Source organism: Prenolepis imparis, unplaced genomic scaffold (assembly GCF_030444845.1).
Source record: "Prenolepis imparis isolate NDT839.2.m4 unplaced genomic scaffold, iyPreImpa1.0 SCAF_2, whole genome shotgun sequence".
In the NCBI taxonomy this organism is placed as follows: Eukaryota; Metazoa; Arthropoda; class Insecta; order Hymenoptera; family Formicidae; genus Prenolepis; species Prenolepis imparis.
In genome coordinates, this window is record NW_028141160.1 from 8,259,086 (window position 1) to 8,284,476 (window position 25,391).

The following is a 25,391-nucleotide window of genomic DNA, read 5'->3' on the forward strand; positions in this document are numbered from 1 at the left end:
TCAAGATTCTCTTATTTTGTATTGTACACACTACATTTTTCGCTCATAAGTTAAATATTGCAAAATAAATCTAGAAATTCAGAATATTTGAAATTGTATTAATTGTAAAAAAAAATTAGGGAGAAGTTTTATATTTATAAAAAATTCGAAAACTGCGTAATATTAAAGATGATTATTAAAAGCACACGCGATCTTTTACAGCATTAAAATTGTTATATATGTGTGTGCTCATTTTTGAAATAAAAAAATAGATATTAGGTATATATATAAAAACTTAATGTTTATAATAATGTGTACTATAAACAGAAGTTTTATATATACACACACATCGTTTTCCACCTAAGTTATATACATATATGTATATACGCGAATATTAAATTGCATTTTAAAATAATCAAGCACGGGCTGATAATTGCTAATATGCGTAATTTATTATCATGTAATCAAAGAAAAATCAAAGTGACAAATTCTCAAATTATAAATTATCATTCTGTGACAATCTTTACGGACAATAATTATTTTTTTTAAAGATATTTAGAAATATATTTCGTCTGATGCTTTATCATTCGATTTCTCGACGATCTAACAATAAATACAATTCAGATTGAGAACACGCAAATAAAATAATCGAATTGCAGATTCAAGTAAATAAATAAAGTAACGATAAACTCCGTGATATACATTAATAATCGTCTAATAAATAATTAATCTCTATACTTTAATTTAAAATATTTATATAATTTAATATTCCCTGTATATACATATATAATAATTCTAATTCCATAAAATTGTTGTAAACCGTAATTATATAGTGAGAAAGCACTTGACCGAACCCGTCGAAAAGATTGAATGCTCATCTCGAGAAGATTTTAAAATCCACTAGAGACGAGCTGAATCGTCTTAAGAGCGGATAAAAGTGAACAATACTTTCAATTAGGAACGTCAAGCAATCGAATCATGGATCATTTCACCTATACTCCGAAGAACGTTAATGAAATGGAAAATGGAAACGAAGACGTTCAATGAGAGTTTTTCGTGATTGACAAACGAGTTCCGTGGAAACGAAGCGCAATTGATCTGTCCCATTTACGGACTTTTAAATCCTCTCTCTGCTTCCGAAGAGCAGGAAATGGGATACGACGGATTCTTACCGGATCCTCTCGAAACGCGCGGGGCGGAAACGGATACCGGAAGCACATTGACGGTATTCAACGAGGATACGAAGGATTGGCTCGCACGAATGTTATCCGAATCAAATTACCATTTATTTTATCATTTTATTTTCCGTCCTCTCTTTTTCACATATAAAATATAAAATCAAATATAAAAAGATAATGTTTTGCGCGTTTCTCAAATTTTTAGATTTTGTAATCTTAATCAGATGTGTTTATTTTTTAATAACATATAAAATATATTTACTCGAATTTAAATACTTTACGTAGCGTGAGTCGAACTTTGCGATTCTATCGATTTCTTATTCATTAATAATTTTTTTAATCCGCGTTTTCATTAAAAGAAAGTCACGCAGGTAACATGACTCGCATTATTAATCGCATATTATACGGTATTCCTTTTGTATCTAATACTTCCGTTTGCATCTCTTCTCGAATATATTGCACATGTGAGTGTGATGCATAAAATGGCAAGCAGCATCTTTAATATCATTTGTCAGCTAATGGATGGAAGTAATAAACTTGCGCATAAAGCAATTACTGCAATAAATTTGCGCATAAAGTAAATTAACAACAAACTATATATTTATATTTTACAGAACCTGATTTTACCTGACGGGGATACTAGGAGTCTACAAAACGCTTGGGAGAACAAGAAAATGATCATGTTTTCGCAGTGGATTAACGGATAGTTACATGCGCACAAAATCAACAGATGGTTACGTGCATGAAGAATCAACAGGTAGTCACGTATGCGCAGAATCAACAGGTAGTCGTATATGCATTAATCATCTTGTAGGAATAGATTGTAAGAAATAATATTAAAAAGAAAAAATGGAAGCAAAGATATAAATTATCGAACAAATTTAATATTTATATTTAATCTAATAAACAATCTCTTTAATTCATTCTTTTATATCAAATCTCTCTCGTTCTTAATGTTAGTTCAAAAAATTGTTGCGAATTGTTTCCAAAAAACTATCTCGAATTGCCTTTCTAGCTATATACATCCCTTTCTAAAAAAAAGCAAATTAACTCTTTAATCAGCTGATTTCTGTCAAAAAATATTCATAAGGTGTTAATTTGTTAAATTTTAAAATGAAAATATTTATAAAAATTAATATAATATAATACGTTTTAAATAATATGTTATAATTCTCGTTTAAACTCGATTCATATTTTTGACAGTTATCAGCTGATTTCTGTCTAAAAAATATTAATCGCGGATAAAATATTATAACATATTATTTAAAACATATTACTATTTTAAAATTTTCAACATAACACTGACGAGATATCGAGATTAAATCGATTAAAAATGAATAAGCAATATCATTGTGCACTTTTCAAGAATTGACATTTTATCTTATAGTTTATATTATTAATATTTCATTTATAAAGTCTTGTATATTATCTCATCTTCTATAAGTTATTCATGAAAAAAAGTGTAAGATTGAATTCTAAGGGGCTGCGCACAATAAAAGAAATAAGAAATAGGGAATATAAAATAGAAAATAAAAATAGGGAATAGGGAACAGTTTAATATAAAACATATGAAATATAATTTAGTAATGCAGAATAGAGGAACAGAAGAATAGTGCTAAAGTGATGGAATTGTCTATTCTATATGTTATTAAATTACATTTTATATGTTTTATATTGAACTGTTTCCTATTTTCTGTTCCTGTTTTCTGTTCTCGATTTCTTGTTTCTTTTATTGTGCGCAGTTATTTTTGTATATTTTAATATATAACACAAAAATTATAGCCAAAAGGTTTTTATCATGTTCATGAATATGTAAATGCACATGAACCTAAAAACGAGAATTTTGATACTTTTATTTACTTGGCATATATTTTTTAGTTTTTTAAAGAAAATTATTTAATTCATTGTTTTAATGAAAAAGTTAACATATAATTTCTTAACTCTTTTTTCTAGATTTGCGCTCTAGTTAATTTTTGATGATTAATACATATACAGTTAATGTTATATATATGTATTATATATATGCAATACACTCACCGATACGATGTGCAACGGCGGAGCTCTATAGTACAAAGCGTTGATCTATAACATATAAAAAACACAAATTATATGTATACAAAATAGTTTTCAAAATAATTAATATTTGAAAAAGTCAGTAATGCAACTTTTATTCGTATCGTAAAATATATTTAATAAATTATTAAATTTTTATTTTTTTAGATCTAAAAATTTATATAAAATATAATAAAATTTAATTTTTAAAAAGTAAGTTAAATAACTATAAATTGTATAAATAATATTAAAATTATATATATGTGTATGTATATATATATATTTTATTATTAATAATCTAATAATTATTGGGTTGTTCGGAAAGTCATTTCGTTTTTTTCACATACAATTTGTATGTGAGAAAAACGAAATGACTTTCCGAACAACCTAATATAATAAAATTTAATGTAATATTTTTTTTATTTTTCTATAAATTACCTTAAATATCCATATTTATTTTTTTTGCAAATTATTTTTTAAAAATTTTATTCCAAATTTATTCTTAATATTAACTTATTTTCGATTTTATTTGAATAAAAATTTAAATAATAAATTGATATAAAATATATATATAATTATATAAATTACATATAAATTATATATATATATATATATATATATATATATATAAAATTATATATTTATATAATATTAATTTATATAGATTTGTTTTAATTATAACATGTTTACCGCATGGTTGCTCTTCCGTTGCCCGATGCCTTCCCGGACTTCCTCTTTTTTTTCCTCTTTTCTGCGTACTTAGCGTCTTTTTGGCACTTACACAGCACACGCTCGCGAAAATACGATCACGCGCGCGCATTAATTAGAAAAATAAAATCGCACGACAATTTGTGTGAACGACACTTCCGACGTTAATCGCGTACGTTCCGATTTTAATCGCGTGATACTTTATGCGGAATTCCCGACATTCGTACGTAAATTCATACGACACTCTCCATTTTAATCGTACGCTTTTGTTAATTATACGCGACGCATATTTAAGAAAACAGCACGCGATAATTACAATTATACGAAGCTACGATCCGCGCGGCTCGACGCATGAAAATTTACGCGGATATCGCCGCAGTGATGCCACCTGTATAAAAAAAAAATTATAAAGATTAGTCTTTCGCGATTAATTGAATAAATTATGTATAACTTATACATATAAATTATATTTCGTCGAATAAATTAGATCTAAAAAATATATAAAATATGATAAAATATAATTTTCATATAAAAAGTTGTGTGTATTATTATGAGAATTTTATTATAATTTATTTATTAAAAATTATTAAAAGTTATTGAAAGTTTTGAAAAGTAAAATATCCAAAATCCATCCTATGCATTACATACATTATACATTTATGTAAGATGAATCGTTATCGCGGAGATAAACGGGTAATTATTATAATTTTACAAGTATATATATATATATATAAAATAAATAATAAATGAAATAAAAGTTATAATCTACTTACAAGGCTGCTTCGCTGTTGCTCGATGTCTCCCTAGCCTCCTTCTCTTTTACTTCGTACTCTATATGGAGTCTTTATGCGCTCTTTCAATAATACACGCTCGCGAAAACATGATTAATTACAACAATACATGCGCATTTATTAACAAAATAAAACAATCGCACTTAAGCGGCACTCCCGATATTAATCGTACGCGGCTCTTTATCCGGTACTTCTGATCTTAATTATGCGCGATACTTTGTGCGGAAATCCCGACATTCGTACGTGACTACTTTTCACACAGTACTCCAGCTTCTAATTGTACGCATATTTGAGAGAATAGCACGCGATAATTACTTATAATTATACGAAGAGCGAAGAGCTACGGTCCGCGCGGCGCGACGCACGTAATTTACGCGGGGTGACGCCGCAATAATGCCAACTGTCACAAAATACGCGGGAAGTCGCCGCAGTGACACCAACTGTCTAATTAGAAATTACCAGTCTTTCGAGATTAATCGATCATTGAAAAGATCGATTAACACAGAGCGCTTTACTCGAATATTTCTTTCTTCTTCTGAGAAAGAAATATATAATTCTAATCCGGTGTACGTGTACGTATTTAATATATATATATATTATATATTATATATACATGTTTAATATACATATATTAAAATTTTTTATTATTAATAATAAAATATAATTATATATAATTAATAATTAATAATAATATATAATTCTAATCCGGTGTATGTGTACGTATTTAATATATATATATATATTATATATACATGTTTAATATACATATATTAAAATTTTTTATTATTAATAATAAAATATAATAATTATATATAATTAATAATATATAATTTTTAATATTGTTTACACACAATTTATAGTTATTTAACTTACTTTTTAAAAATTAAATTTTATTATATTTTATATAAATTTAGATCTAAAAAAATAAAAGTTCAATTGCGCATTATTAACTTTTTCAAATATTAATTATTTTGAAAACTATGTTGTATATATATATATATAATTTGTTTTTTTATATATAATAGATCAATGCTTTGTACTATAAAGCTCCGCTGTTGCACATCATATCGGTGAATGTATTGCATGTATACATATATAACATTAACTGTATGTATTAATCACCAAAAATTAACTAGAGCACAATTCAGAAAAAAAGTTAAGAAATTATATGTTAACTTTTTCATAAAAACAATGAATTACATAATTTTCTTTAAAAAATTAAAAAATATATGCCAAGCAAATAAAAGTATTAAAAATTCTCGTTTTTTTGTTCATGTACATTTACATTATCATGACCATGATAAAAACTTTTTGGCGATTATTTTTGTGTTATATATTAAATACACAAATATAGGAGCTGCGCACAATAAAAAGAATAAGAAACAAGAAATAAAGAACAAAAAACAGGAAATAGAGAATAGTTCAATATAAAACATATAAAATGTAATTTAATAACACAGAATAGATAAATTTCATCACTTTAGCACTATTTCTCTGTTTTTTTATTCTACATTACTAAATTATATTTCATATATTTTATATTAAACTGTTCCCTATTCTCTGTTCTTATTTTCTATTCTTTATTACCTGTTCCTTATTTCTTTTATTGTGCGCAGTCTCTAAATGTTAATTATGTTTACATTTTTGACATAAATCAATCGATAAAAACATCGGTCGAAATACATTTGCGACTCTAATTGAGATTAAAGAAATAATTATTGTCCTTAAAGCTATAAAACTCAAATTTTTAACTGCATTTATATCTCTCTTTCATTCTTATTCTTTTTCGATTAAATAAAAATATTATACAAAAAATGCGTCATCATCGCGATATATGTAATTACACATTAACTGTAAAAGTTAATAACTAATAATAATTTTGTCATAGAAAATAGTTTTCTGATATCGATCTGATAATGATTGCATATAAAGGATATTTTTTTACAATTAATTCGTAACTACATAGTCTTACACAATGAAAAATTTCAAAATGCAGTTTTACTGCGCATTCTCAATTCGAAATATAGTTAGACCATCAAAAAATATATATTTGTGCTGGACGAAATATATTTGTGACTCTAATTAAAATTAAAGAAATATATATTATAAGATTGCTACGAAATCTAAACTGAAAAGTAATAAGATAATAGCGACTTATGACTTCAGTATTCGATAGAAACTATCGGAGAGCAATAGTTTATGTTCCCTGACTTTCCTATCCAGAAATTGTCTCAATTCCAGTTAACTGCATTTCACAGCGACCTTACAATCACTCATAATGTCATTTTGCGTCGTAAAATAATCGGTGGAGTGTGCATCACTTCTGCCAAATCTTGCAAAGCCTATTCATCTATAATTCAACTCTAATTAGTGACAATCTCACTGTGTGATTACTTCATGATAATAATAACGCTGAATATATACTTACTTTAGCCTGCAAGAAAATCGTTGCGTGTATAATCGGCGTGACATTTATGTCCAAGTTTCTATCTTTTGTTGGATCGAGATACTTGAATATTTCGATCGCGGCGATGTAAGCCTTCACTATATCCGAAGTGTTCACGCCTCGTTTCCTGAAGATTCTTAACCAGGACCTTCCATTGATCAGTTCTTTCCAGGCAAATTCGGAGATCACTCATCACAGGTTGCGACTCTGGATATTCTGGAAAAAATAGAGCATGGAAACATATTATTATAAATAAAATATAAAAATATATATGTATATATGTATGACGTTTATACCTATTATTATGTTGAATAGATGATCGATCTTTATCTTGATGTATATGTCATATAAAAAAAGATAATTTTTTTCTGTTCAAATTTATTTATGGCACTACAGATTTCATCACTAATTGTAAGTATAACAATTTTCGAAAAACCACCAGAATATATTCTTATTCGCAAACAAACTCATGCCAACAGTTTCGAGAGCCACTATAAAAAATCAAATCACACATATAAATATCATTATAAATATTATTTATAATAAGATTAATAAAGAAAGAAAGATAAAAATTGACATACGTTTTCTAATGAAATCTATTATGACATGTCAAATGTTACGTTGCATGTTTTTTGAATTACATAATTCTTGATACGAATATGAATTAATGATGTGTAAGTACATTTCATACGAGTCTCTCCAATAACTTCAGCTCAATTATTTTTCTATTTGTCTCATGAAACATATAAACAATCACGTAGCTGACACTTGTCGACTCCCTGGATACATCCAATGCACTATGCATTGGATCTCAGATTAATAGATATATCTGTTTTAAAATATATATTTCTGTATATATCACATAAGTATTGGATAAATCGCAAATGTGAATACAATAAGATGAATATTTACCTTGCAACCAGTTGTCTGAATTGCAGAATACATTATAAAGGCAATTTTATATAACTGCTCTATAATACATTCGTGACACAGAGGTAATAGGCTCGACTACATAACTCTCAAGAGAAGCTTGAATCGTGCTTCAATATCATTTTCGGCTTGATGGATCGTAGCCGCATCTGTGTTTTGTCTTAAATATTCCAACATTTTTAGAACAGGTAGAAACTCCGTGAACATAATGTACAGATCATCAACAGCAGACTAGAACAATTCCCGGTTGGCCATCCTCTGTATTCTCGAATAATTCCCAGAACGCTGATGCCACATGCCAATGGATGTGGTTTTATTGGATAAATAATAATGTCCTCAACGAATTATGACAGCTTTAAAACTCACATCTTTCACAGGATTAGCAAACTTTTCCTCCATGCATTCTTCTTCAAGCTGCGAAAAAGAGAAAATAATAATAAATATAAATATATATTTTATATAAATTTTAATAAATATAAATATAAATATATATATAACTTTAGACATGACATTTGTACCTATTATTATAATCAAATGTTTTGTCGCATGTTTGAATCACATGATTCTTGATACAAGTATGAATTAATGATATGAGTGCATTTCCTACGAGTCTCTCCAATAATTTTAACTCAATTAGTTTTCTGTTTGTCTCGTGAAACATATAAACAATCCATTTAGCTGAGTTGTTGACTCCATGGATACATCCAATGCACTGGATCTTTGATTAACTGATATATCTATTTTAAAACATATAATTCTGTATATATCTCATAAGTATTGAATAAATCACAAATCTGAACACATCAAGATAAAAGTTTACCTTGTGGCGAGTTGTCTGAATTGCAGGATACATTAAAGGCAATTTTATATAACTGCTCTATAATACATTCGTGACACAGAAGTAATAGGCTGGACTACATAGCTGTCAAGATAAGCTTGAATCGTGCTTCCATATCATTTTCGGCTTGATGGATCGTAGCTGCACATCTTTGTTTTGTCTTAAATATTCCAACATTTTTAGAACAGATAGAAATTCTGTAAACATAATGTAGATCATCCACAGCAGACTTGAACAATTCCCCGTTGGCTGTCCTCATTCTCTAATTTTTCCCAGAACGCTGATGCCACATGCCAATGGATGTATTTTTCTATATAATATGGATAACAATATCCTCGACGAACTGTGACAGCTTCAAAACTCTCACATCTTTCGCAAGATTCGTAAATTCTTCCTCCGTGCATTCTTCTTCAGTCTGCGAATAAAAAAAACATTTTCAAAATAAAAAAATAAATAGTCATCAAATATTCGGTTTTGCTATCATAAATAGCAGTTGAGTGTTAGATAAGTCTTTGCGATTGAATATTTGATAAAAAAATAATTGTGCCCAAATCTAACCTTGTGCCCTAACCAAGTAAAAAGTCACGTGGGAACTTGAGATGAAAAGCGAACCATGCTCGTAAATAGGCCTGAATTAAAACCTCTTCGGGAGATATATTCTCCTAATTTCATGCCTCTTCGCGAAGTGTTCTCCGTGTCATATCTCGCCTGAGTTAATAGCAAAACATCTGATGCAAAGAGGTATGCATTAGGAGATTATATTGAAGAAAGAAGTATTAAAATTCAGGCGATTTCAAAAGGTACATTTGTAAACTATATTATCGACATCGACTAAAGACAACTAGAAAAGTGTTGCCAACTTCAGGTCGCGCAACCATAGAATGTATAATATAATATTAGAGCGGCGCAAGTCGATGTGCGCGGCGCGTTCGACTTTTAACCTTCAAGTGGCGCTGCGTGAACGCGTTGGAATTCGTCCGCGGAGTGGGGGACGTGGTGGGGGGACTGTGTGGTGGGGGGATGCGCGCCGCGTCGCGCGCGCATCCCCCCACCACACAGTCCCCCCACCACGTCCCCCACTCTTCACATCGAATTCCACAGCGCGCGCCACAAGCCACAAGGTCAAAATCGATTCAAAGTCGAACGCGCCGCGCACCCGCGCACATCGACACACGCGCTCTCTCTTTCTCTCTCTCCCGTGTTGCGGGGATTGATTGAAATTGGCAACACTGAACTAGAATCGATCCTTGTTTTCCCTCGTTCTCCGCAAACGGCGTTACGGTATATCGCACTTCCGGTTGCCAATCTATCTGATTTTCGTCTCCCGCGTCGTTTCTCGTTGGCAATATCGGAAAAAGTGGGTGTTGCTTTCGTCGTTATTAGCTCGCGATTGCCTGTAATCAGGGTGTCGCGCCATATCTTGAAGGGCGGTTACGAGGAATTGTAGACGGAATCATCCTCGAGGTGTCATGTGTAAGTGAAACTCCAGATCTTCTTCGACGCCGGCGTCTCGATGACGTTTCTTCATCGAGCGCCACGATTTGGCCGCGAAGAGCCACATTCGATCGATATTAACCGTTCGCAAGACGTATCGGACAGACGGACAGCTCCAAGTGTCATTTAAGAAACGGGACGTTTATTTCGACCTTACTTGCCTACTTGCATTAGTCGTGAAAGACGCCCTTTACCTCTTATTAAAGGCTTCTCCTTGAGCGATGTGCGAGACTTATGATTTTTCCTTGCATTCTTTTAAGTGAAGGATTATCAGATTGTTATATTTTTACTGTACTCTGCGATTCTGTAGTATTTGTCAAAAATCTGGAAGAATATTATCTCTAATATTAATATATAAAATATCTCTAATCTAAATATTGTAGATTTATTAACTGATTATTTTTTGAAAATTAAATTCAGTTATATAGAAACAATTTAATTATGCAATTATTTGTTATGTAATAGGAATTTATTATTTTAAAATTACTAAGTATATTTTTTATTGTCACTCATATTTTGTTTCTTCTTGCAGATTGATTTTGGGTCGATAGGCTAACTAGCCTTCATCAAAATGATAGGAGGTCTGTTCGTTTACAATCATAAGGGAGAGGTGCTGATCTCTCGAGTGTATCGGGATGATATTGGCCGGAATGCAGTGGATGCATTTCGCGTCAATGTCATCCATGCACGACAGCAAGTACGCTCGCCAGTAACCAACATTGCCAGAACATCGTTTTTCCATATAAAGCGTGCTAATATTTGGTTAGCTGCTGTCACCAAGCAAAATGTCAACGCAGCTATGGTATTTGAATTGTTGCTGAAAATCATAGATGTTATGCAGTCATATTTTGGCAAGATATCGGAAGAGAACATCAAGAATAATTTTGTGCTTATTTACGAGCTGCTTGACGGTTAGTATACAATTTTTGATACATCAATAGGTCTGTTCTTTTTAGCTGAACTTGGCTGAACTGGCTGCACTAATTCAGAGGGTATCTTTTTCACTCTATATTTGAAGGAAAAAGATAAACTCTGAACTAGTACAGCCAGTTCAGCCAAAAAGAACAGACCTAATAATTATGTGTGATCTTTTTCTCAACTTTCATTATCTTCTTGCAGAGATACTCGACTTTGGATATCCACAGAATTGTGACACAGGAGTGTTGAAAACGTTTATCACTCAACAAGGAGTGAAGTCAGCCACCAAGGAGGAACAGTCTCAAATAACATCGCAAGTCACTGGTCAGATTGGATGGAGACGAGAGGGCATTAAGTACAGACGCAATGAACTCTTCCTGGATGTGCTTGAATACGTGAATTTATTGATGAGTCCTCAGGGTCAGGTTCTTAGCGCACACGTTGCTGGAAAGGTAAATCATTTACATTAAAAAATTTAATTATTATTTAAAATTATTGTAAACTTCTAATGAAAAATCTTTCGCTCAGGTTGTAATGAAATCCTACTTATCTGGTATGCCGGAATGCAAGTTTGGAATCAACGACAAGATCGTCATGGAATCTAAGGGAATGAAAGGAGGCGGCGGACTCGGGGGCGGAGGCGATGATCCTACAGGCGCTAGATCCGGCAAACCGGTTGTCGTTATCGATGACTGCCAATTTCATCAGTGCGTTAAGCTTAGCAAATTTGAAACCGAACATTCCATTAGTTTTATACCGCCGGATGGTGAGTTCGAGTTGATGAGGTGAGACAATCAAGAAGATATATAAAACAATTCAAACGATTTTCGTGATATAATAATAACGTATATTTTGTCATCTTTATTACAGATATCGTACCACGAAAGATATATCATTGCCCTTCCGCGTGATACCATTAGTGCGCGAGGTAGGCCGAACGAAGATGGAGGTCAAGGCGGTTTTGAAATCGAACTTCAAGCCATCATTGCTAGGGCAGAAGATCGAGGTACGCGTACCGACGCCATTGAACACTGCCGGTGTGCAGTTGATATGTCTGAAGGGTAAGGCAAAGTACAAGGCGTCGGAGAATGCGATCGTGTGGAAGATCAAGCGTATGGCCGGCATGAAGGAGACGCAGCTGTCCGCCGAGATCGATCTGTTGGAGACGGACACGAAGAAGAAATGGACGAGGCCGCCGATATCGATGAACTTTGAGGTTCCGTTCGCGCCATCCGGCTTCAAAGTGCGCTACTTGAAAGTATTCGAGTCCAAATTGAATTACTCCGATCACGATGTGATCAAATGGGTCCGTTATATAGGACGCAGCGGATTGTACGAGACACGGTGTTAATAATAGCTCCGAATAATGTTGAACGGGCATAAATAATTGTAAAGGAGTAAATCTCAATACGGAAATCGCGACCGTGAGTATCGATATTGAATGTTATTTCATTGTAGCGCATAATTGAAGCGAAACAATCTGTCAAAAAAGAAAATGTTCGAAATTCTAATTTCGAATTGTATACAACACGTAGCGAAATGACGAACCAGGTATCAATGTAACAATGTGGAGGACGAATTCTGTTATGTTAGCACAGGATTTAAAACCGTAAGAAATTTTGTTATGCATTACGTATTAGCGTAAGAAGTTTATTTAAATTGTCCTCATTTGGCTATATCAATTTAATGTATCGAGAGAAAATACATTTTCCAATGCAAAATAGATTCTCTAAACTGGAAATATTAAGCAATTAATGATGATATCAAATAGGTTATTTTTTTTGTGCCAATTTTTCATATCCATTTTTTTCGTATTAATTGATTTTACAACTTAGTCACTCATCGCACCATGCAAACTGGATTTTATGAATCATAATAAGAATTTTAATGCAAAATTTGTTGCTGAAGATAATTATTATTAAGTATGATCATGAGCTTATATATCTTAAACCATTCTAATGAACTTTTATCTGTTCTTACTTCTTTTACGCCAAAGCAATAATAAGAATGGTAAATATGTTATATTATTTTTAGATAGATGATAAACAAATTTTGATTTGTCTCTGGAATTCAATACAATACGATGATCTACGTTTTTGAAATAAACGTATTTGTAGGATATAAATATTATTATATATAAAGAATGCTTTTTTTTAATATATCATGATAATGAATTTTTGTATTATAATATGTTGATATATACATGAATTTTTAAGTACTCATTTCTTATATGATTAATTATACATACATACATACATATAGAGAGAGTTATGGGGTACCAGAGATTGAGCGAAATTCGGCAAATCTGTATGTCGCAGATCACTTGTATAAGATTGCGATGCGCTCAATGAAATGTACGATACTGATAATCTGTTATCTATGCATGAGAATAGAAAGAAGCATTAATTAATCGATTACACCGACGTAATTGACTTTGTCTCTCTAAAAGAACGCTCGCATGCGTAAATATATGTGTAAAATAAATTACTGCCCATGCGTGAATTTAATTATATTGCTCTCCTTGAAATTATACAATCCAGTATATATCATACGCAATAAAATTAGCTCGAGAAAATAATTTGCTAAGGCAGTGAAATATTATAGTTTAATATGATATTATAATTTAATATTGTATTATAATTTAATTTGTGAATTCTGCATGAAATTATGTTCTGCTTTTTATATTAATGAGAAACTTATAGAATTACATGAGCTGTGCTTGAATAATGTAAAAAAAAAATAGTAAAAAAACAAGTCATTCATGCGTCCAATTAGAGATAAAAGCGCGATAATCAGAGCGTTTAATATAGAACACTCGTCTTTAATCAATAATTAATCAACGATCAATAAAACGATAATTACACGACGAGTCTTCAGATTCGAAAAATTTCCAAGATATAGTATTAAAAATACGAAATGATTCAAGTTTTGTAACAATGTAAGAAAGAGATGTTAAAGATAGCGAAGGATATATATATATATATATATATGTCAATGTGTGTCAATGTACGCCATTTTTTAAATTGAGCGTCTATCGAGATATATCGATGCGCGCTCCAATCGAGATATATCGATACGCGCGCAATCTCTCGCTCGAGCGACACGCGACGAGTTCATTTCAAATTACGACGGCAACGATGAAGGACGCAGGGAAGCTGACCGCATTGATTTTATAATCGATAAGCTATCAAGATTTCATTAAGATATATAATATCAAGATGAAATAACAGACCTACTCTTTCTCGGTACGTTCTTTCTACATTTTCTTTACCTTAGTGTCGCTCGAATATATATATATATATATATTAATCTGATGAAGTACATCACGATATTGATTCAATACAAGCGCGACATTTTTCGACGAAACGATATTCGTTGACATCCTGGGAGGGGAGGGGGTGGGGGAGGGGTAAGACAATGATATTTCTCTTTAACAGTTGATATATATTATGGCAAGAATCTAAGTAACCTTTTGCGATTACAGGTTATACATAAAGATTCGTCGTGGAGAAATATCTGCGCCTCACTTCACAGATATATCACCCTCTCGGAATAAGGGGCGAAAAGTGAGGTGGCGGGAACGCTTTGAACCTCGCCTTTCCGCGAGGTTTCTCGTCTACGTGCCGGGCGTGTTATTCGCGACGACACACAGCGCGATGACTTTCCGTCCCGGCTTGGCGCATGCGGTCCACGCTCGCGCCTGGCACCGCTCTCCGTGCAACGTATCGCTCTGTGTACCTGTCATGGATTCCGAGGATCGACCGCGGCCGCCGCGGGCACGCGTGATCGCGCGACTCCCTGCGTGAGTTTGTCATCACGCATCGCACACACATACACACGTCGAGGCCACGTACGCGACGTGCACGAGGAAGCGAGGAAACGAGACGCGAGATCGTCGTCGTCAGTCATGAGCGTCATCGCGATGTCGTCGCGCCGAGGAAGGTGCCGTCGTCGTTGGTGAACGAGGCTGGGGAAGACGACGCCAGGAGAAACGCGCCAACGCGCACCGGGAAGCCGAAATGATCGCCCTCGACGACGGACCATCTGTTCTCATTCGGAGCACGGACCTCGTGAGTAGCCTCTATATATATATATATCTTTCTCTTGAGAGAGAGAATTCGACGCTTCTTTTTGCGCGTTTCATAAATAATCCAGAATATTTCTGTGATATAGACAGCTGGAAAATATATACACGTAGAAATTACTTATAAATATATACATACATATATATAATGTATCATATAATATATCATATCATATATATAATATAATAATAATAAGTTTACTATAATATATAATAATTTTATATATAAAATATACATAAAAAAAATAAAAAAATATATAACATATATAATAAATGTATGTAATATATGAATTACAATATATAGATACATGTATGTATGTGTGTGTGTATTTAAGTAAGAACATGTTTCTAAAATACAAAAGATATGATGAGCAAATATGCGATGTGTATCGTCGTGATCCACGCGAATTCGCGTGGTCCTCGCGAGCGCGAACAGTTTTATGGGTGCTGCTATTTTTAGCGCAACACACCCGTAAAACCCGCGGCGCGGCTCTCTCGCCGCCATCCGTAAGGGAGGAATCTCGCGCTTTATTTGCACGTGCGGCGGACGTCCGAGCGGATTCGAGGCGGATGCCTCGCGGAATCGCGGATAACGATCGCGACAGATAACTCTTCATCCTCCTCCGCGCTTTTGCCGGAAATACCGATGAATCGTTTAACGCGAAATTCATTTTCACGGCGCGATAGATTTATTCGATTTTGATCGATCCGAGAGAGCAATCAAGTTTGATTAATCGGGAACTTATTGCAACGCCGTATTTTCTGCTCTTTATCCGCGCGAAATGTATTTGTGTATTAAAATAGATATTATTTCGAATTAAAAGGTATAAAATGAGAAATTAAAAATGTGTAGAGCATTCGTTTTTTTTTTGTAAATAGATTAAATATCTTTCTATTTTAAAAAATCAATTTATGAAGACTTTTAATAGCACTCGTTCCGATTAAGAATTGAAAATATTAGTAATATCGTGTTGTGTTCAGTTTGATATTGAATTGATGCCCAAGATACAATGGTGGTATTTCGCGAAATTTACACATGGGATTTTATTTGTCAAGGATGAGCACGTTGACTTTTTTGAAAGATAATTCCCAATGAAAAATTAAAGTCATGTCTCAGCTTTAAAAGAGCTTCGCGTGTAAGCTCGAAATCTTATCGTTGGTTTAATTTCGGAGAACTTAATTTTCAAGGCTACTCAGATAATGAAAAATAGATAAGGAAAATAAACATTATATACATTTCATCGCGTTTTTATTATTCCAGAAACGAATTTATATGTGGAAATAAATAAAACAAGTTACAGATTTTTTATCTATAGATTTATATCACACCGCGATATACAATATATTTTCCAGAAAAATATTTGACAATTGTTTTAGATTATATACCATATTTTTAGAGATTAAAAGGAAAATGCATTTATCTGTCGACAATTTTTTTATTTAATTTCGCTCGAAAAATTATGCTTTTCGAACTCTCGATCGCAAATAGATATAAACATTTTTTACGCTTTTTACTTGAAATTCAAACTCATTTTATCTTCTTTTTCTCCTCTGATAATTTCCGTGTTAATGTTTGGTAATTTGACGAAGATTAATTCCTTTAATCTATGAGAAATCTGCCCCGTTGCCATCTTCATAATGCAAACGTCACAAATGTTAACGCAGAGGCGACGTAATCTCCCCTTATAGCAGTTGCGTTATAGATACATCCCTTAAGGGCTCTGAAAGACCTCTGAAGGATAATATTTTCACACAAGGTTAGTCCCTTGGTCTTATACTACCTTGACTTATTGAAGCGAGAATTCTTTTCTCGGGTCTTTGTGCTGCGTAAATCTCTCGGATCGATATGAAAGGGTGGTTGAGAATGAAACATTTGTAGAAAAATTAACTTTTATTTAGCAGCTGTTCTCATTTAAATTTGCAATCAAATACACACGTTTATCAGTCACTTTTGAACGAGAATGAAGCTTAAAAATATCGATGATATCGATACGCATTAATGTAATAATATCAATGCCTAAACCGTGTTCGTTATCTTGACTAGCTCATCGTAATCAGCTGTTATCAAGAGTGGCATACCGTGCGTTTCCTGCCGCCTGGGATTCTGACGGCACGTTCGAAAACGATAGTAACTAGTTGCATAACTAGAACCATGTCCGGGAACACATCACTTTAGAATACATCTGACTCCTAACTAACTGTTTGGAAACTAATGTTCACTCTCGAATACAACATCAAAAGTAACACGCGGCTGTTGATTACGCTAAATCCCTAATGTTTAGGAAGATATTTTGCAACGAAATGCTACCTCTTTCCATAATAAAATAACATGTTCTTTAAAGTGAATATAAGATAGAGTTTTTTTCAATATATACTTATGAAATTACAAAAAAAAATTATAAATATCGATTTTGTCATTAAAAAATTATTTTATCGTAATTTTTTACTTGTCCAATATTTTTCTTCGCGTAAAATTTATATTATACTTTAAGATTAATAAGAAAAAGATTTACGTAAGCAAATAGAATATTCTTTAAGTTAGTAGAAAAAAAATTTGTCGTGAAAAGCGATATTCAAAATATTTAAATGGACATTTTCTAGTCGACCTTTTCGATGCGCACGTCATGTTTTTTTTTTAACTTGTCACTCGCGTGCGTATTTTAATGTCATATTCGATAAATGTCAAATTGCGATGATTCCCGAAGCGCGATTTCGCTTTTGGAAGATGGGCGCAACATATGGACACCTTGAGATCGATCGATCTAAACGCGTATACCTACGTGGCCATCTATAGTCGCGCGATTTCCTGGTTAACGGTATATCAGCACGAAACTGATATGCGTGGCACGCTATGCCTAAAGAATTTTCTACGTCAATTGTGAAAGCGTTATGAGAGAACGTGTCGCATATTCTCTTTATATCTATATGTTATTATTGACGTGTTAGATTTTATTCATCGATTGGTATTCTTTTTTTTCATTCACGTCGTTCCTGACATGTTAGATTTTATTCCATACGAAGAAAGCCATCCCAGAAACGAGAAAATTCTGTATTATTTCTACAATACGCTTTTACATAATGAATGAATTTAATCAAGTCAGGTTTGTTTTTGTCGTGTATTGACGTAACATTGACGTGAGAGAAATCTTTTCTTCATTTTAATTTTTAAATATTACTTTTTTTTGCAAAATAAAATATTTCCATCATCTTGGGTGGTAATTTAACTTGGAAAGCATGGTTTACAGATAATAAATCCTAGGATTACACATGACACAGCACAGTCTGGCAAAGGATTACATATGACAAGTGTAATCCACAGCGTGTATTAACAGGTACCATTTAATCTTGTTCATATAAGACAGCTATTCAGTCCCGAAAAGAAACTTTTACATAGGGATTTTGTACATTTTTTTCACATATAATAGCAATTTATTAAACCATTTAGGTGTGTTTCACGTTTAAAAGAATCGCGTAAATATCACTTAATAATTACACGAAAAAAATGTACTTTTGCGCTGTTTTTTTCGTTGCTATTATTTTACTAGAAATTTTCAAAAATAAATTTAAAAACATTAGAAAAATTCAAATTTACGTCTTTATGAAATACACAGTTGGAAAATTTGTGTTTTCTTGTTAAAAACGGTCCCCGTTAAAATTTTTGTGTTAAATATTTAACACATTCATGTGTTAATTTAACATATTGCTGTTATGTTAATTGGACTCAAATGTTAAATTATTAAAACAACTAAAAAAAAGTGTAAAAATAACACAATGTATATCTATTTTTAATTTTACACAATAAATATGTTCCGTATTATTAGTGACAAGATTTATCTGTTAAAATTTACAGGAAAAAAATGTTAATTTTACTTTATAATATAAGTGGGGGTGATAAAATGTAAAATTAACAATTTTTTTAGTTAAATTTTACATTAAAACTATGTTAATTTTACACAAAATTTATTTTAAGTTTATTTGAAGTTTGCATTTATTTTATGTTAAAATATTAACACAATATTCGTGTCACCATTTAACATATCCGTATTATGTTAAATTAACACAAAAATTTCTGTGGACCGTTTGGGACAGGTGATATTTGTTAAATTTAACACAAATTTTTCAACTGTGTATTCAAGCACAAGAGAAAATTGTATATCATTTAAAAAGCTAAGTGGCTTAAATTTTTTTTAGAAAAGATTTCTCCGCAGAGTGTTCTTTATCACATCTTGCATATTCTTCTCGAGTTAATATACCGAATCCGTGAATTTCCAGCGTCTCCTTCCGATCATTGTGCAAATGATTGCGCGATTCGAGATTGAGGACGACTCGGTTTCGTTCGCGAATATGGGACTTTGGATCGACCGATTAAACGGGTGTCCTAATCCCCATAACAATCGATAAACGTAAGTCTATACGGTGAAAGTTGCTCAACTTTTGCTGTAGGCTAGCACCAGGCAAGGCATCCTCCGCGTGTGAATGCACCGACGACGCGACGGTTCTATTATTACTGCCGCACGTGCCGTCGTACCGGCAAGATATCCGCTACGCGCGCACTCGATACGGCTCCATACATGAATGGCCGCGATAGTTTTTTTTTTTTACTCGCCTTTAACATTCACTCTGTATATTTAATATCTATTGAAGGTACGCCAAGCGAATGACATTAATTCTTACTAAAATACATACAGCGTGCATTTATCACGGATATAGAGTGCGTGACGAGATCATCGAGTGCGTCATTGCTGCTAAAACGCTTGATCGGTTTATCTCGTGTATCTCATATAGCACAGTTTCTATCTTTGAAAAAAAAAATATTAAAATGAAGTACAACAAACAAATCTAAAATTTATATTTTTATTATTTTATACGCTTGTGCAGAGATATGATATGTTCGTCATTTTCTAATCATTTAATCCATACAGAAGGAATAAGGATTGCTTATAATAAACGTATGGCAAGCTATATGATATAGAATACGAATGGAAGATATATAGATAAAGACCTTTTTTTATTTTTTCTTTATTTTCATATGCGATAGATATTATCGTGGGAGTTTTCTTTTTTGTGAATCGTTAGAATTGTTGCATGTGTTGGAATTGGCAACGATGCAGTTTAAGCTTCTGTTTGCCGAGTAAACCAATGACAGTGGCCAAGAAATCCATTTATGACAATGCATGCCAACTTAAGTGGTTCCGCGAAGTCTAGGAAGATGAATAATCTTGCTGTCTCACGTGAAAATTCGTGTACGATCATTCAAATGAGAGTAAATTTTCAAAATTTTGTCAGCTGAATTTTCGGTAATTTCAAGCTTTTAGTTTTTTCTCGCGACGAATTAATTGCTGGAAAATCATTCTCATTCTCACGAAGATTAGTCGAATGAGATATAAATTATAGCTCTTTTTCATTTGAGATCACTATCATAATAATGTTTGGACAAGTTCCAAATTGTAGATGTTGTTTGTTTCTTATTTTGTATTGCTACAGAGACAGAATCAGCAACGACGAATAGTTTTGTAAAAACGTATGTTTGTGAGCGTTCCTAATTTATTAATTCTCTACAATATTAACTATTTTATCAATTTAATTTCGAATAATTTGTTTTATATGTATATCTTTATATAATTTCTATTTTCTTTCTTCTTTGTTACTTATTTTAATATCTTTAAAATTTATTATCATTCAAACGTTGTAGATAATTCACGAAGTAAACCACGCATTAACGATGTTTTTTCTAAATTTAAGAAGCTATGCTTTTAGAAAAATAAGTCTTATTAAGAAATATTGTCTTTTTAACGCTGTTATCAGTTCCTCACAAACTTTCATCTCACGGCGTATCATGACACCGAGCACAAATGGTTTTGAACAAAACTCATCCAATTTTAAGCCGCGATCCCTTCGAGATCTCCTGTTGCTACAAACTCGGAGATCTTATGAAAACAAATCCCTTCGCTCGAATGAGCCGAGAAAATGAGAAAATCGTGCTGGACTTTAAACTAGGATGACAAAATTGTAACAGTTCGAAGCCAATAACGTTTTGCTCGTCCCATGCAATATAATAGATATATCTATAAATAGATCTAAAAATATTTTAGATTTTTATCATCTCTCTTCTCTCTCTCCTCTTTCTACATGCTCCTTTTTTATAAAAAAAAAAAAAAAATTAAAAATAATAACAGTTAATCTATGAATATTACTATAAACGTAGAGACTAAAATTAAACGAATTTTTTTTCATTCAAATTTAGTTAATTTAGAAATCTTTTCTTCCTTATACGGCTTTCCTTATACTCGTTAACGCGAATTAAAAACTGTGAAGCGGCAAAGTCATTCAACGATGGCGAGTCTTTAAATTAAATTTGTCGGACAAGATTGATCGATCTTCCACTACGAATATAAAAACGCTGTAAGAAACGGGATACATATTATAGAGTATTGAACGTGCGACGAGCCATTATCTAAAACCCGGCAGCTTCTGGAGCCTACCCTTACTTTAAACCGCGCATCCGCCCGTCACTTTGTCTCTCAGCTTGTCTCTACCGTGAGAGTTACCTATTGAAAAAGAGGCAGAGAGAGGAGAGAGAGAGAGAGTAACCGGGCCGTTCGTCGACGTTGTTGGCAGAAATAATCCCATCGATTCGCCTTCCGGAAGAAGCCACGCCGGTACGCTCTTGGGTTCACGCGGTTACGAACGAAGGCGGACGTGTAGATCCGCTCCGAATGGCGGCGCGAAAGAATGGGGGAGAAAACGGACGGGCGGGTAGGATCATCCCTTAAAACGACAGCTTTAATATCCAGCCTGGATGTGTTTGTGTGCGCGCAGGAGGAGCAGGCGGTAGCGGACGGGTGGGAGCTTTAAGAGTCGAGGAACGTGTCGTGCTGGAGAACGACGCGCTTAACGTCGCCGTCGCCGTCGTCGTCGTTGTCGACGAGCAGACGAGAGGAAGAGGAGGAGAAGGAGGAAGAGAGTGCGCTCTCTCGCATTCGGCAGACCGGCAACCACCGGGTGTCACCGGGCGACGAGGATGAGGCAGGTGGTCGTGCTGGAGCCGGCTGGCAGCGTGCTGGTAATCAGGCAGACCTCCCTGGGCAGCGGCAGCGGAAACGTCGGCAGCAATTCAACAGGCACCAACGACACCCACACCCTGGTCAATCACGCCGCCGTCCCCACGATCGGCTCCAACGATCACAATCAGAACAGGATCGTCGTGGTGCGCTCGTCTACCTCGTCCACCTGCATGACCAACTCGGTGAGAGATACGATCTTTACACGTGTATATAATCGACGAATCGCGAGGCTGAAGACTGGTTTAGTTTGTTCGTGGAGGCTTTGTTTATATTTACCTTGCGTGAGTTTGTTGCAATGCGGATTCTGCTTTTGTACACCAACTGTGAAACTGTTGGGAAATTGAATTTATATGTATTATGTTGAAATCTATCTTATTTTTACGCGCGAGTTGAGATTAATTTGAACACATAGAGTTAAAATATATCCGAGTGTTTAATTGTTCTAGAAATTTTATTTTATCGTGATAAAGACTTGACCGCGTTTCTCGGCATGAGAATGTTTTGTTTGGGATTTTACATTCAAGTATACGCGCGCGACAGTGCTATTTCCGAGGCTGCACAACGTGGCTATTCAATACGGGACTGCAAATCGATTAATTAATTCTCATTCGCTATCTGGTAAATTGGTCGACGATGTTACCTCGATTTAACTGCCTAGATTAAACGTGGAAGTCGTATTAGGAAAGTTCCTGCTGAACATTTCGACGATAAAAGGTCAAATAATCGTCGCATGCCGGGTCGAAAGTGCGAAAGAAAGGCAGGAGAGAGACGAGTACGTATCTCTCGTTCCTTCTCAGCCTAGGACAGATGTCTTTGCAGTTAGTCTTGCAACGAAGTACTTACAGGAATAAAAGGCTTGCCTTTCCAGCCAGCGTAACGCGAGAAAAAAAGCACCGTCGCCTATATAGCTTTACAATACGAAACGAGACAACTTCAATTACAGCTGGGAATGGGTGGCAGGTGGTACCACGAGCCTCGCCTCGTTTCAATGTAAAGGGTTAAAGAGGATAGATCGCTCCTCGCCGCGAAGGACGCGACACTGAATCGTGGCGCGATTTCATGTGTAACATCTACGTTATTTATACGCTCATTAATGTCGCATTTATTTTTCCATTAGAATTATAGAATAAAACGGGGATTAATAGTCACGCTTGTTGATAAATTTTGTACAAAAGCACGCTGCTTTGATTTATTTTTCAGCATAATTTTACATCTCTTTTAATCCAAATCAAAGAGTCATCAAAAGAGATGCTCTATTCATAAACTTAACTCAATTTCTAATTTTTTCAAATCTTTTCCTTTAGTTTCCAGTATGTGTGTATGCGTGTATTCAATTATTCTAGATTTATTTATCAACTAAATCACTGTATTATCTTTCCAATATCAATTCTCGCGACTGACACAGTCGATCGCTAAAATAGTCTATACTCGTTACGCTTTACGATCGCTTTGTACATCGTTTAGGCCGACAATCACGCATCGACCAACGGTAATAGCAACATCAACGTTAACGCAAACATCAATGGGAACCCGGGCGGCATCAACTGCAAGCCATCGTCGAAGGTCGGGGTCTGCAAGTCGAACGAGAGAAACGATCATCTACGGAACGAGCACAAGAGCCAGGACGGGATCGTCAACGGCAACGAGACGAATCCCGCTGGATTTCGTCCAAGGACGAGCAAGGAAGCCGCTCATGAGTACGTCGCCTCCGACAGGAAGCTCGATGGCGCGGATCCCATCTCCGGTGAGTACTTGTATGCCATTACTCATACCTGTACCTTTGACAACCCGGAAAGATAGTCTCGTAAATTATTTACCCTCGCATCTGGTTAGGAAGGGTTCCGATAATGCGATACGATATGCCCTTGCATTCTCCTCTTTATATGACAAATGTGTACTCATATATTCGAACGAAAACACAGCTGATATCAGTTATGATTTATTATGAAACGGATAAAAAAGAAAATATTGAATGGTCAAATAATTATTATGGAATATAATATTGTGACGAGGATAAAGTTATATTATTTGTGAGAAGGAAACTGGAAAAATTTTATACAATTTAAAGCAAAACAGAAATAACACAATTTCACTACAGCATCAATGTCGCGGTAGGGTTCTCGCGATTATTTGTGTCGTTAGGAAAAGTTTTCAGGCTCGCCTGTCCAAGGCAGCTTTAAGTAGTTCTCGAAAATTATGGCGCTCCCGCACGAAGAGCTAAAACGGGTGAAACGGGCGAAGAATTAGCCCCCGCGCGTTGAGACTCCGAAGAAAATCGCAATGAAGTTTAAAACAAACGCCAGTGTTTTAAGGGCGGTACGGTTACAGTGCCGCATGAGAACGGTGGCACCGGAACGGAGAGAAGCCTGACCAAAGTTTCCACTCATCACGATGGAAACGGAAACTGCACACAAACTGCACTCGAGTTTCGCACGGAATGACTTCGGGGCCCGTAAACCACGCGATTAGCAACGAACGGCTCTGTATGAGGGAACGATAAACTATCGGTCCGACAACTTTTACAGTTTGTAGCTTCCCGTGTAAATTGGCTAAGGAGCAGTAACTACTCCTTAAGGCCATTATCGCGCAAATAATTGAGCGAGATAAGAATATGGCCAGTTAAATTTAACACGAATTTTCGTATTAAATTCGGCTCTCTCTCTTTCTCCCGAAAAACGCACGAGGATAAAATATTCTTCAAATCGATAATTATCGATAAATATTTCGATTTTTCTTTGGATCTTAAAATCCTTCTATTCACGTAAATTTTACATTTTCGAATATACCTCGATATTTTCAGATATTTGATTTTTTAGTCGATAAATATGGATTTATCTTTTAGAGGTTTTTTTTAGATTTTTGGTCGTCAATAGTTTCTATCTGTGCTGTGAGAATTTTTATTTTTTTAG

At 34.0% G+C, this 25,391-nt stretch overlaps 2 protein-coding genes and 1 pseudogene across 6 annotated transcripts in view; 2 read left to right on the forward strand and 1 right to left on the reverse strand.

Annotated features, from left to right (window-relative positions):
- Positions 1 to 5,539: 5,539 nt before the first annotated feature.
- On the reverse strand, positions 5,540 to 9,594 carry LOC145932907 (anaphase-promoting complex subunit 2-like; annotated as a pseudogene). Its single transcript, XR_014424792.1, has 8 exons — positions 9,535 to 9,594; positions 9,290 to 9,337; positions 8,451 to 8,498; positions 8,067 to 8,315; positions 7,736 to 7,983; positions 7,451 to 7,645; positions 7,137 to 7,370; positions 5,540 to 7,058 (listed from the first exon to the last, which is right to left on the reverse strand). The product of XR_014424792.1 is annotated as an anaphase-promoting complex subunit 2-like (transcript).
- Positions 9,595 to 10,149: 555 nt separating this feature from the next.
- On the forward strand, positions 10,150 to 13,818 carry Ap-2mu (adaptor protein complex 2, mu subunit). Of its 2 annotated transcripts, none has more exons than XM_083058370.1 (5): positions 10,150 to 10,395; positions 10,949 to 11,327; positions 11,536 to 11,786; positions 11,863 to 12,119; positions 12,205 to 13,818. In XM_083058370.1, exons 2-5 carry the CDS (start codon positions 10,988 to 10,990, stop codon positions 12,683 to 12,685), a joined length of 1,329 nt encoding a protein of 442 aa, XP_082914496.1. In that variant the 5' UTR covers positions 10,150 to 10,395; positions 10,949 to 10,987; the 3' UTR covers positions 12,686 to 13,818. The 2 variants fall into 2 exon arrangements, with proteins under 2 accessions (XP_082914496.1, XP_082914498.1); XM_083058372.1 differs by lacking the exon at positions 10,150 to 10,395 and adding an exon at positions 10,495 to 10,639.
- Positions 13,819 to 14,455: 637 nt separating this feature from the next.
- Camta (Calmodulin-binding transcription activator) overlaps positions 14,456 to 25,391 on the forward strand; it is a 54,029-nt gene continuing 43,093 nt past the window's right edge. For all 3 annotated transcript variants that reach the window (XM_083058444.1, XM_083058443.1, XM_083058445.1), the window contains exons 1-4: positions 14,456 to 14,579; positions 14,819 to 15,404; positions 22,238 to 22,664; positions 23,947 to 24,226. In XM_083058444.1, coding sequence (XP_082914570.1) covers positions 22,440 to 22,664; positions 23,947 to 24,226 — 505 coding nt within the window. In that variant the 5' untranslated portion in view covers positions 14,456 to 14,579; positions 14,819 to 15,404; positions 22,238 to 22,439. The remainder of the gene's footprint in view (positions 14,580 to 14,818; positions 15,405 to 22,237; positions 22,665 to 23,946; positions 24,227 to 25,391) is intronic.